The sequence below is a fragment of the Vipera berus genome (genome assembly GCF_964194415.1).
Source record: "Vipera berus genome assembly, chromosome: 4".
NCBI lineage: Eukaryota > Metazoa > Chordata > Lepidosauria > Squamata > Viperidae > Vipera > Vipera berus.
In genome coordinates, this window is record NC_138206.1 from 73,168,178 (window position 1) to 73,180,935 (window position 12,758).

At 37.8% G+C, this 12,758-nt stretch overlaps 1 protein-coding gene across 1 annotated transcript; it reads right to left on the minus strand.

Moving 5' to 3' along the window:
- Positions 1-452: 452 nt before the first annotated feature.
- Positions 453-11,941, minus strand: AMELX (amelogenin X-linked; the record flags this gene model as incomplete). Its single annotated transcript, XM_081327746.1, has 4 exons — positions 11,876-11,941; positions 4,633-4,671; positions 2,132-2,176; positions 453-911 (listed from the first exon to the last, which is right to left on the minus strand). Exons 1-4 carry the CDS (start codon positions 11,936-11,938, stop codon positions 453-455), a joined length of 606 nt encoding a protein of 201 aa, XP_081183872.1. The 5' UTR covers positions 11,939-11,941.
- Positions 11,942-12,758: the final 817 nt, after the last annotated feature.

Sequence of the window (12,758 nt, forward strand, 5' to 3'; positions counted from 1 at the left end):
TGATTGTGGTTTGGACACTTGGCAAACAACTCACATTTATAGCTTTTTGCAGAGTGCTGCAGTTGTGTGACCATAATTTTCAGTTTTTTTGCTGATTTAGTGGCATTTACTTCCAGTTTCCAGCAAAAAACACCCATTGAAGAAATTGACAACAGTGTTTGCCTCCTGACCACCATTAAATAATTGTAAAATTGAATGTGGTCACAGTCTACTTAATGACTGCCACAATTTACAACTGTAATTTACAATTATGGTTGTAAATCAAGGACTACCTGTTCTCATAAAATCACTATATATATTTTTTGCATGTTGACTAAGAAATAAAAAAGATAATATGTCTGCGTGGACACATACAATTTAACATATAATTTATTTTCAGATATATAAAAAAACATCTTGATGCTGCTACTATGATCCTTAAAAATGTTATTTTCTAATAGGGAGAAACAGACTCACATAGCTACTCTTCTGGAAATTGCATTATTATAGTAAAGATTACTTACCACTTCTTCTTGCTTGGTCTTATCAGCTGGCCATGATTCAAGAGGTGTATCTGGGATAAGGGGAGGTAGTGGATATATGGGCTGATTGGCATTCCCTGATTGTTGAGGGTTCATTGATTGATTTGGATTTACTGGTGGCTGGGGTTTCATTGGATGCTCGCCTGTTTGTGGTTGAAGTGGATACTGTATAGACTGATAGTGTGGCATTAATGTATTATGCCCATTTAATGGAACAAATGGGTTAAGACCTGGTTGCTGCAAATGTGGGTTCTGAGGGGGCTGTAGTGGTTGCATTTGATGAAGAGCTGGGTGTATTGCATGGATCCCATGAAAGTGAGTTGGGTGCATCATTGGTCCTGCATTATGGTGCATCCATCCTCCCATGGGCTCATAGCCATAACGTGGATACTGAAATGAGAAAAATTTAAGGTTACTCATGCACATAGAATATCCATTACTACAAATCAGACAGCTTGATATTTTTCACAAAATAATACTATTATACAAATATTTCTATAAATTGTACTCCTACAGCATCAAGAAAGTTAAATATTTAATCTACTATTTGAAGTATAGTGGCTGTAACAGGTATTATTATTCAATATGAGTTGATTGCATGTAACTTAACTATACCTACTAATTTTTCCTGCAGCGCAGCTGCTGTATATTGCTTGCCTACAGGTAGTCCTTGACTTACAACAGTTCTTTTAGTTCAAAGTTACAACAGCACGGAAAAAAGTGTCTTATGACCATTTTTCACACTTATGACTGTTGTAGCATCCTCATGGTCATGTGATTTGCATTCAGATGCTTGACAACTGACTCACATTTATGACAGTAGGCAATATCCCAGGGTCATGTGATTCCCTTTTGTGACCATCTGACAAGCAAAGTCAATGGGGAAGCCAGATTCATATAACAACTGTTAACTTATTTAACAAATGCAAGTGATTCAATTAACAAATGTGGAAAGAAAAGTCTTAGAATGGAGCAAAACTCACTTAACAACATAAATTTTGGGCTCAATTGTGGTTGTAAGTTGAGGACTACCTGTATTTTCTGTTTCTGGACTATGAGCATTAGGTTGATTGAATCAGGAATACATATATGTAGACAAGGAACATGTGAAAATTAACTCCACAGATTGAAATACTGTACCATTTTGACTGGAGCTCTGATTATGCACAATCTGAGTAGAATCATTCATTTTTTACTGTGTTGAAGACCATTTCTTATTTTTATCAGGGGAAAAGGGTGAAGTTGGCCTTAGAACAACAACATATCAATTTTGTCAGTACTTACCTAATCTGCAGGGAAACAGTTGGCACTATTTTACAGTTATATTTCTGGCATATCAAAAGAATTTTGTTTGAACATTTTAAAGAAATTGTTTTAGACCTTTATAATAGAGATTATAAGAAATCATTTTTACATGCAATGAATCAAAAATATATAAATATTTGGAATTCATGGTCTCCAGAATCACCTGAGTTTTAGGACATATTAAACAGAACAGTGTGGAATTACGCATATCTGAGATAAATTGTATATCCCATTTCTGTCTCCATTGTTGTCACTGTTATGAATTTATCAACAATTTCTCATAAGAGGCAAGATATCTGACATACCTGATGTCCAATTATGCCCTGATACCATTTCAAAGGTGTCATCACCTTAGAAGATACAAAAGCAAGCACAGTTTATGACAAGCAGTATAGATAGTTTACTTTGGGTCTGGTTTTCATACATCACACTCAACCAGTGTCATTTAGTAGCTAACGTTTTGGATAAAGATAGAGAATCTAGGTTTAAGGCATTCTTTTGCTATGAAAACTCACTGGCTGACCACTACTACTTCTCATTCTGTGTTAACTCACAGAGTTGTTACTATAGGAAAATATTAGAAAAAGGAATGCTATGTGCACCATCTGGAAGTAAGGCTAGATATAAATATAATTTATAATTTATAAATAATTTACAGTGGTATTTTATAACTTTGGCTTAATGTGATCTGTGAACCTAGACTGTATAAAATGTGCAATTGTTTTTAGGGTAACAAGTTTTTATTAAGATGCATTCTTAATGCATTACAAGTATTCTTTACAAAATTTCATGCTACCTTTCTATGTCTTTAATAATTAATATTACATGCTGCAGAATTAGAGCATACAGCATGTTGCTAGTATTTTATATCTACTAGTAAATTATGTTTCATTATTTTTCCTTTTCACATAGCTAGTGGACTGCTTTTAATTAAAAGCCTATATTGTACATGCCTAAGCATTGGTTAATTATTTTCCTCTTGTATGAAAAACGACTAAAAAGCCACCGTTGCATTGCTTGAACAAAGTCTTTCTTCATCGCATTGTATTTCCAGTTACAATGGCCTACGGATAAAGTGAGACATTGTGGAAATGCTGGTAATGGAAGGAATGTTAGGTATAAACAACTAAGAGATACGAGGGGAATGCATTGGTAGCTTATTCATAAACAGCATTTATTCCAGGTGGCTAAAATCTTAGGGGGTTGGAGGACTATTCAAAATGTTATTAATGAAGTCACTGAAAAATGAAGATTGGAAATCTTCTTAGTTTCCAAGTTTCTTTACCCCTACTACTAACATAACAGTCACCTTACTGAAGTATTGATATCTGTAAATCTTCCTTTAATCTTGCTCAGCTGATAGGTGTATGTAAATTAAATTCAGAATAAAACAAGACAGTTGGAATGTTTTTCAGAATGTTTGGAGTGGGATGCTGAGTGACTCAAACTCAAAATGACTTCAATTCAGTGGTGGGATTCAGCCGGTTTGCACTGGTTCAGTAGAACCGGTAGCTAATTTTTTGTTGACTTTGGTGAACCGGCTGATACCCTAGCCCCTAGGTCTGCAACCCGCGGCTCTGGAGCCGCATGCGGCTCTTTCAGCTGTCTCCTGCGGCTCCCGGTCCTCTGCCATGTGCAGTCCAAAAAAAAAAGTGGGACTAAAAAAGTTCAACCAATCAATTCAAATATGCAGGGTAGGTGCATATCTCGCCTTGGCTCCACTCTTCAGTCAAACCCTGTTCTGCGCATGCGTGCATATACGCGTATGCGCACATATTTTTTGTGGCTCCCAGTTTTTCCTTTTGTGAGGGAACCGGTTCCGAGTGGCTCTTTCACTGTTTCAGGTTGCTGACCCCTGCCCTAGCCCTTTTTCACAAGGCCCAGAACGGACCACCGGAAGTGTGTGGATGCCACTTCTGGAAGTCAGTTCTGAGCTAGCGAGGCCTCCCAGGCCTAGAACAGCCCACTGGAAGTGCATGGACGCCACTTCCAGTGGGCCGTTCCGGGCCTGGGAGGCCTCCCCGGCTCAGAACCGACTTCTGGAAGAGGTGGCCACACAGAGAACCGGTTGTTCAGGTATTTGAATCCCATCACTGCTTCACTTCCATATTCCAGTGGAACTAATTGGGAATATTTGGGGGTATTCTGCCATGGGAACAATGGGAAATTCAAACAAATCTTTTTTTTTATACTAACTTTCCCCCCTCCTCCAAAAAAAGAAGGAAAATAATTACATGCTACCTGTCGCCTGGCCTATAAACGTGGCCTGTTCTTTATCTCTGAAAATCTACTTTCCTAATCTCTTCAGCTAAATTCAGTGAATGGAAATAGCATCTCCAAATGTGCTACCTACAAATCCCTATGGCTTCAAACACTTTTTTAAAAAGCAGATTAATACAGTATGTCAGTCATAAGACATGCGTAAATTAACATTTTGAATTTCAGTGCTCCAATGTTTTATTTGAAATGAGACAAAACTATGAAATGTACTGTCTTTTGTTTCAAGAGCATGGAATGCTCTGAAAGACTGTTTTAATTTTTAGGATACTTTAAACACAGAGTTTTTAGCACACCCTTCATGAAACTGTCCTTGCTTCAGCATAAATAGTAAAAAATTCAGTATATCGTGTACTTGATCATTTCACATGAAGGTAAGATTGTATAAATTCACTGCATTCTTCCTTGATAAAAGTTATCTAGTCAGTTGAAGAGAAACATTAGACTTAGTTTTGAGTAATCCTGTGCTCTCTAATCCTTTACTGTACATGTATGAATACAAACAAAACATAAAATTTATTTTTTTTACCTCATAACTGAAATTGATATAACCAGGATGTTGTGGTAGCTGAAAGAAATATTTACACTGTAAACAAGAAACTCTTTAAATTTTTAATATATCCAATAGTAAGCATATCTGGAAAGTTAGTGGGATGAGTAAATTGAGATAGCTGCATTATTATGAAATAATTAGCCAAATCCTGTATATATTGTAGGATACTTTAAACTAGACACCTAAGAAAGGTGAAGATACTATCTGACATTATAAATTGTAAAAGAAAAATAATGTTCAATTATAGTATTTCAAACTTGAATAAAATACATTTAAACTGAATTTAGGAGATGAAAACTCATAAGAAAAATGAATTCAAGGTAGGAGAATCTGTTACAACAAGAAGCTATGAGTTGTGGGATTCTAACATGAACAGCATAAGATGGCAGAAAGAAGTGGAATAAAATGTTCCTTTAAGAATATATGAAAAGAAAAAGATATATAGTATATTAGAAGAGAAGGAGGTTACCATACATATAACTGGAACTTTAGTAGTACCATTGGAAAAACTGACACCCAAATGTTGATAAAGGATGCCAAAAACATATTTAGAAAGATTTGTTTTCTCAGATCTGTTCAAACTAATGCCTGCTTTTGAGTTAAGAAGCAAAATGCTGAAAACTAATGGAGAAAGGCAGAGATATTCAACTCATATTTTGACTTACTTTTTTTGTAACAAGACTGTAATAGCTGGTTCCAAGATTCAAGATACTGTTATGTAAATAGCTGGGTTAAATCTTCTTTATAAAGAAAAAATCCTGTCTCCTAGCCAGATCACAGGGAAAGCTATTAGAAGATCAGAAAGGTTCCACTCTTATGTACACAGGGATGTATTGGTCCCAAATGGGAAAATTTCAACTCACTAAATCCTGATAAAGATAGCTCTTTGAGAAACATGTTTGTAAAAGAATCACTTTTGGTTTTAGGCACTTACAAGGATGGAGGGTATATTTTCCACCAGGCAACTGTGAAGAACAAAATGAAGCAGCAAAATTAAAGCCTGAAATTGATAGAAACATGGTCAAAGAATGTCTGTTTACTTTGGACAAGTTTAAATCTCTAGGTCAGAGGTGTCAAATTGCCGGCCCACAAGCCGGATGCGTCATGGCAAAACCGCGCCCACCCCATTGCCAGCAATGGAAAAAAAGTTGTGATATGTTGCAACACGTCACATGACGTTGTGAGTTTGATGCCCCTGTTCTAATACAAGATGAATTACCTTCCAGGGTAATGAAATAACTTGCTGTTGATATAGCTGAGCCTTTAGGCATTTATCTTTACAAATCCTACAGAATAGATGCAGTGTGAGGTGATTGCAGGGGATGAATATTCATAGCATTAAAAAGTGGAAAAAGGAGTTTCCATTTTGGTTCAGTATAGATATCAAAAAGAATGGTTGAGAACAATAAGTTTCTAGAATGCAAGGATTTATTGAGAGAAGATTTTTCAGACCAACCTTACCTTGCTTTTTGATTATTTTTAGTAGATTGAGGGAATACTAACCAAGTATTTTAGTAAATTGAGGAAATACTGTTCATCTGTATTTCATAAAGTATTTGAAAAAGTATCATGTACACATAGGTAATTCTCGACTTAGAACAGTTTGTTTAGTGACTGTTTGAAATTACAACAGCATTGGAAAAAGTGTCTTATGACAAGTGTTTCAAACTTATGACCATTGCAACATTCCCATGGTCACATGTTCAAAATTCAGACACTTGTCAACTGATTCATATTTCTGACAGTTGCAATGTTCCAGGGTCATGTGACTTTCTGACAAGCAAAGTCAATAGGGAAGCCAGATTCACTTAGCAACTATGTTACTAACTTAACAACTGAAGTTATTCACTTAACAACTGTGGAAAGAAAAATCATAAAATGTTATTCACTTAACAAGTCTTGCTTAGCAACAGAAATTTTGGACTTAATTGTGGTCGTAAGTTGAGAACTACCTTTATTAGCAAGACCAGTATGGAAAGAAAAATTAAGTAGGCATATAGCTTATTTGAAAATAGTAGGGTGCCTATCAGTGGTTCCTCATTGGATGGAGAAAAATATCAACTTGTGTGCCACAATGGATAGATTTTAAGGATGATACAATGAATGATTTGTATGAAAGAATATTACATGAAAGTGGGCAAACTATCATTATCTTAGGAGACAAAACTAAATTTCAAAATGATCTTAATAAATTAAACAAATGGAAAACGAATAAATTTAACATAGACTAATTCAGGAAAAAGAAATTAAAATATACAGAATAGGATGGGATCACTTGTCTTGGTAACTGTATTCATGAAAATTATGTTGCAATAATAGTTGATTACAAATTAAATAGTGTGATGAGCAAGAAAAATAGCAATGTGATTTTTACCCACATTTAGTTTCGGTCAGATCTTACCTCCCATATTGGGTCTAGTTCTAGGTGTTGCACATTAAAAAGATTCAGACCAAAAACAAGGCTTAAAGAAAAGCAGCAAGGGGATTAAAAACCAAACTAGAATTTCATGAAAAGAGAAAACTGATAGGGCTTATAAAGCTTTTCAAATATTTGAAAGGATGGCATGCTGAAAAACAATTAAGACCTGTTCTTTGCCATTCCAATATGCAAGACATAGAATAATAGGGCTAAGTTACCGGAAGACAAATTGTAATTGAATGTAAGAAAAAAATCCTAGTAGTAGAAGAGTTTTACAATGGAATCAATTCCTCAGAGGTCATGGGCTCACATTCACTGGTGATGTTCAGGTGGAGACTGAACAGCTGCTGCTAAGGTGTGTTTTCATTGGCTTCTGCACTGAAGAGCAGGTTAGCCTCTTCCAACTCAGTGATTGTAAAGAAATAATTTCCTATTTCTGAAAGTTAAAATGGAAACTTGTCTGAAACCACAGTCAGTATAAAAGCTAGGTGTGAATCCCAAAATATATGGATATAAAGCAAGAAATATACAATTTCAAAATATAAGTATATAGAAGAAGAAATATACAGATATTACTTTAGGTTGATATCAGTGCTAATATTCCCCCTCACCACAGTCTTCTCAGCACAACTTCACCATTGATTAATTTTATCCTTTACATGCAAGCATATACTCCCTTTTTCTTCCTGAGCTTTCCAAAGACCACCCTTTCTTTCTGCAGTATAGATGTAGTCTTTCTTCTACCTGCACCCCAATTCTTTTGGTTTGTCCCAGCTTCCATCTCCCCAACTTCTGTTCACCTTAGATATTCCAGACCTTCCTGGTTTACTCTTCTGCCATTTTCAACCTTATCCCCTTTATCAGTTAATAGTATTGTAACCAGTCGGGTTTTTGGGTGGGAGGGTGAGGATCAGTGAATAGTGAAGCACTGATTTCCAGATGCTGGAGAAGGAAATGGCAACCCACTCCAGTATCTTTGCCATGAAAACCCTATGGACAGTACCAAAAGGCAAAACGATATGACGCTGGAAGATGAGCCCCTCAGGTCGGAAGGCGTCCAATATGCTACTGGGGAAGAGCAGAGGGCTAGTACTAGTAGCGCCAGAAAGAATGAAGCGACTGGGCCAAAGCCGAAAGGACGCTCAGCTGTGGATATGTCTGGTGGTGAAAGGAAAGTCCGATGCTGTAAAGATTTTTTCTCCATAGGAACCTGGAATGTAAGATCCATGAATCAAGGCAAGCTGGACGTGGTCAAACAAGAGATGACAAGACTGAACATCGACATCTTAGGTATCAGCGAACTAAAATGGACAGGAATGGGTGAATTTAATTCAGATGACCATCAGGTATACTACTGCGGGCAAGAATCCCTCAGAAGAAATGGAGTAGCCTTCATAGTCAATAAAAGAGTAGGAAAAGCAATACTGGGATACAATCCTCAAAATGACAGAATGATCTCAGTTCGAATCCAAGGCAAACCATTCAATATCACAGTAGTCCAAGTCTATGCCCCAACCACCGGTGCTGAAGAGGATGAAATTGATCGGTTCTATGAAGCCCTACAGCACCTTATAGAACTAACACCAAAAAATGATGTCCTTATCATCATGGGGGATTGGAATGCTAAAGTAGGAAGCCAAAAGATAACCGGAATAACAGGCAAGTTTGGCCTTGGAGTACAAAATGAAGCAGGGCACAGGCTGATAGAATTTTGTCAAGAGAATACGATGGTCATAGCAAACACTCTTTTCCAACAACCCAAGAGACGGCTCTACACATGGACATCACCAGACGGTCAACACAGAAATCAGATTGACTATATGCTCTGCAGCCAAAGATGGAGAAGCTCTATACAGTCAGTAAAAACAAGACCAGGAGCTGACTGTGGCTCAGACCATGAGCTTCTTGTTGCAAAGTTTAGGCTTAAACTGAAGAAAGTTGGGAAAAGCACCAGGCCAGTCAGGTATGAATTAAATCATATCCCCGTTGAATATACAGTAGAGGTGACAAATAGATTTAAGGAATTAGATCTGATAGACAGGGTGCCTGAAGAACTATGGACAGAGGTTCGCAACATTGTACAAGAGGTAGCAACCAAAACCATCCCAAAGAAAAAGAAATGCAAGAAAGCAAAATGGCTGTCTGAGGAAGCTTTGCAAATAGCTGAGGAAAGGAGGGAAGCAAAAGGCAAGGGAGAAAAAGAAAGATACGCCCAATTGAATGCAGAATTCCAGAGAATAGCTAGAAGAGATAAGAATGCCTTCTTAAATGAACAGTGCAAAGAAATAGAAGAAAACAATAGAATAGGGAGGACCAGAGATCTTTTCAAGAAAATTGGAGAGATGAAGGGAACGTTCAATGCAAAAATGGGCATGATAAAGGACCAAAATGGCAGGGACCTAACAGAGGCAGAAGAGATTAAGAAGAGATGGCAAAATTACACAGAAGAACTATACAAGAATGAGCTTAACGTCCCTGATAATCACAATGAGGTGGTCACTGACCTCGAGCCAGACATCCTAGAATGTGAAGTGAAGTGGGCCTTAGAAAAGCTGAGCAACAACAAAGCTAGTGGAGGTGACAGTATTCCAGCTGAGCTATTAAAAATCTTAAAAGACGATGCAGTAAAAGTGCTACACTCAATTTGCCAGCAAATTTGGAAAACTCAACAGTGGCCACAGGATTGGAAAAGATCAGTTTACATTCCAATTCCAAAGAAAGGCAGTGCCAAAGAATGTTCAAACTATCGCACCATTGCACTCATTTCTCATGCTAGTAAAGTTATGCTTAAAATCCTACAAGCTAGACTCCAGCAGTATGTGGATTGAGAACTACCAGAAGTACAGGCAGGATTTCGAAGAGGCAGAGGAACTAGAGATCAAATAGCCAACATACGCTGGATCATGGAGAAAGCTAGAGAGTTCCAGAAAAACATCTACTTCTGCTTCATTGACTATGCTAAAGCCTTTGATTGTGTGGATCATAACAAACTGTGGCAAGTTCTTAAAGAGATGGGAGTACCAGAACATCTTATTTGTCTCTTGAGAAACCTATATGCGGGCCAAGAAGCAACAGTGAGAACTGGACACGGAACCACTGATTGGTTCCAAATTGGGAAAGGAGTCCGGCAAGGCTGTATACTGTCGCCTTGCCTATTTAACTTATATGCAGAGCACATCATGAGAAAGGCAGGGCTAGATGAATCAAAAGTTGGAATTAAGATTGCTGGAAGAAATATCAACAACCTAAGATATGCAGATGATACCACTCTAATGGCAGAAAGTGAAGAGGAACTGAAGAGTCTCTTGTTGCGAGTGAAGAAGGAGAGTGCAAAAGTTGGGTTGAAACTAAACATTAAGAAAACCAAGATCATGGCATCCGGCCCTCTCAATTCCTGGCAAATAGATGGGGAAGAAATGGAGGTAGTGACAGATTTTATTTTCCTGGGCTCCAAGATCACTGCAGATGGGGACTGTAGTCAAGAAATTAAAAGACGCTTGCTCCTCGGGAGGAAAGCCATGGCAAATCTAGACAGCACACTAAAAAGCTGTTCTGTACCAGCCTGCTACCGGCCTTGCAGAAAGGCAACCCCTGTACAAACGGCAGAGGCTGGAGAGCGTCTGAGGCTGGAAAACGTCTGCCAAGATTTATTATACAAACAAGCAACAAAACAAGAAACAAGATACCGGAACTTTGATCCTCAAACGGAGCGGTTGCTTTCAGCAACCAGCCCTTCCCCAAACACTCCCTTTATTAGAGTTCAGGGCGTGGCCTCCCTGTGCCTCCTTCCGAGGAGTCCCACAGCCTTTCTCTGCTTGCTCCTGCTTGACTGCCTCCTGCGTCGGGCATCCTTGAACAGGGCCAGCTGTGGGTCATCATCATCCGCACTGTCGGGCTTGCGCAGCTGAGAAGAGGGGCCTGGCTGGGGGCTCTGCGAAGCCTCCAAGCCATCATCAGCAAGTTCGTCTTCAACACCCTCCTCCTCCCCCTCGTCTGAGTCATCCGAGTCATCCGACCCGGCTGCCGGACCCACAGGCTGACCCTGAATCACAACAAAAGCAGAGACATCACCCTGTCAACCAAAGTGCGTATAGTCAAGGCTATGGTCTTCCCAGTTGCAATGTATGGCAGTGAAAGTTGGACCATAAGAAAGGCTGAGCGCAAAAGAATTGAGGCCTTTGAACTCTGGTGCTGGAGAAGACTCCTGCGAGTCCCTTGGACTGCAAGGCGATCAAACCGGTCAGTCCTAGAGGAGATCAACCCTGACTGCTCTTTAGAAGGCCAGATCCTGAAGCTAAAACTCAAATACTTTGGCCACCTAATGAGGAGGAAGGACTCACTGGAGAAGAGCCTAATGCTGGGAAAGATTGAGGGCAATAGAAGAAGGGGACGACAGAGAATGAGGTGGCTGGATGGAGTCACTGAAGCAGTAGGCGTGAGCTTAAATGGACTCCAGAAGATGGTAGAGGACAGGAAAGCCTGGAGGAACATTGTCCATAGGGTCGCGATGGGTCGGACACGACTTCGCAACTAACAACAACAAAGAGCTACTCTTTCAAACACTCTTGAAGCTCCTGTTTGAAGCAGTTCTGGCCAACTTAAAAAAGAACTTATAAAAAATAAGTGACTAATATTTATAAATTAGGGATGTGCGGGAAATGTGTGGGTCACCATGTTTTCTATTCCCAAATTTGGTAAAAGGTGTTAAACCTGAGTATTCTTTGCAGTTATTTCATTCATTTCACTTGTCATGAACTGTTAATTCAATACTTTGAGATTACAGTACTTAATAATACTTACTGGGATTGCAAATGCAGAACTTAAGAGGCACATAACCAAAGTCCAGCTCTCCATCTTTCTCATAAAAAATCCTATAACATAAAAAGAAATAATTTTGTCTCATGATACCACGAAGCCTTAAATACATATTTTTTATATTTCCTCAATGTATTGTTAAAACTAATTATTAATTATTAAGAGTAAAGGAAAATATTTTATCTCTGTAGAATGTCAATGGCTGAAGTTATAACACAGGAAAAATATCCCCTTTCCACTGAAACTAATGAACCTTCAAGTGGTTAGTTTATTAGGTTCATGGAAAAAGGTAATTATAGTGGATGTTTCCTGCAGTTGTATCTTGGCATGATAACACAGTATGTTTCCTTAGTTTAAGACAAAACCAACACATTCTCAGATCATCGTATATACTGGAGACTATTTCTAATATATTTCATGTCCTGCAAATTCAATAGATTTTTCCTGAATTCAATTCTGTTTCCATTTCTGACAAAATTTGCTTAGCACATACAAACCAATCCAATATTTTTTGCTACCATCTTTAAAGTCCTTGTGTTGAATAAACAGAATGAAGATTTCCATGACATCTAATAAGAGAATATATTAGGATGCCTTTGAACTTGCCTGTGGAATATCTTTATATAGGTTCTATAAGTTAAAGCATAACATGTAAAAACTTATCTTGTTTTAGAAGCTGAAAGGTTTTATTATTCTTTATTTTAAACTTAAAATAAACAATATTGAGAAATATATTTAAATATAAAAGTACTAGTTGATTCATTTTTTACATTTGAGAAGAAAAACATATATGTATATATATCTTGATTTGACTACTGTTTTATTCTGTAAATAATGAAAATGAACAATAAATTGAGAAAATGTATAA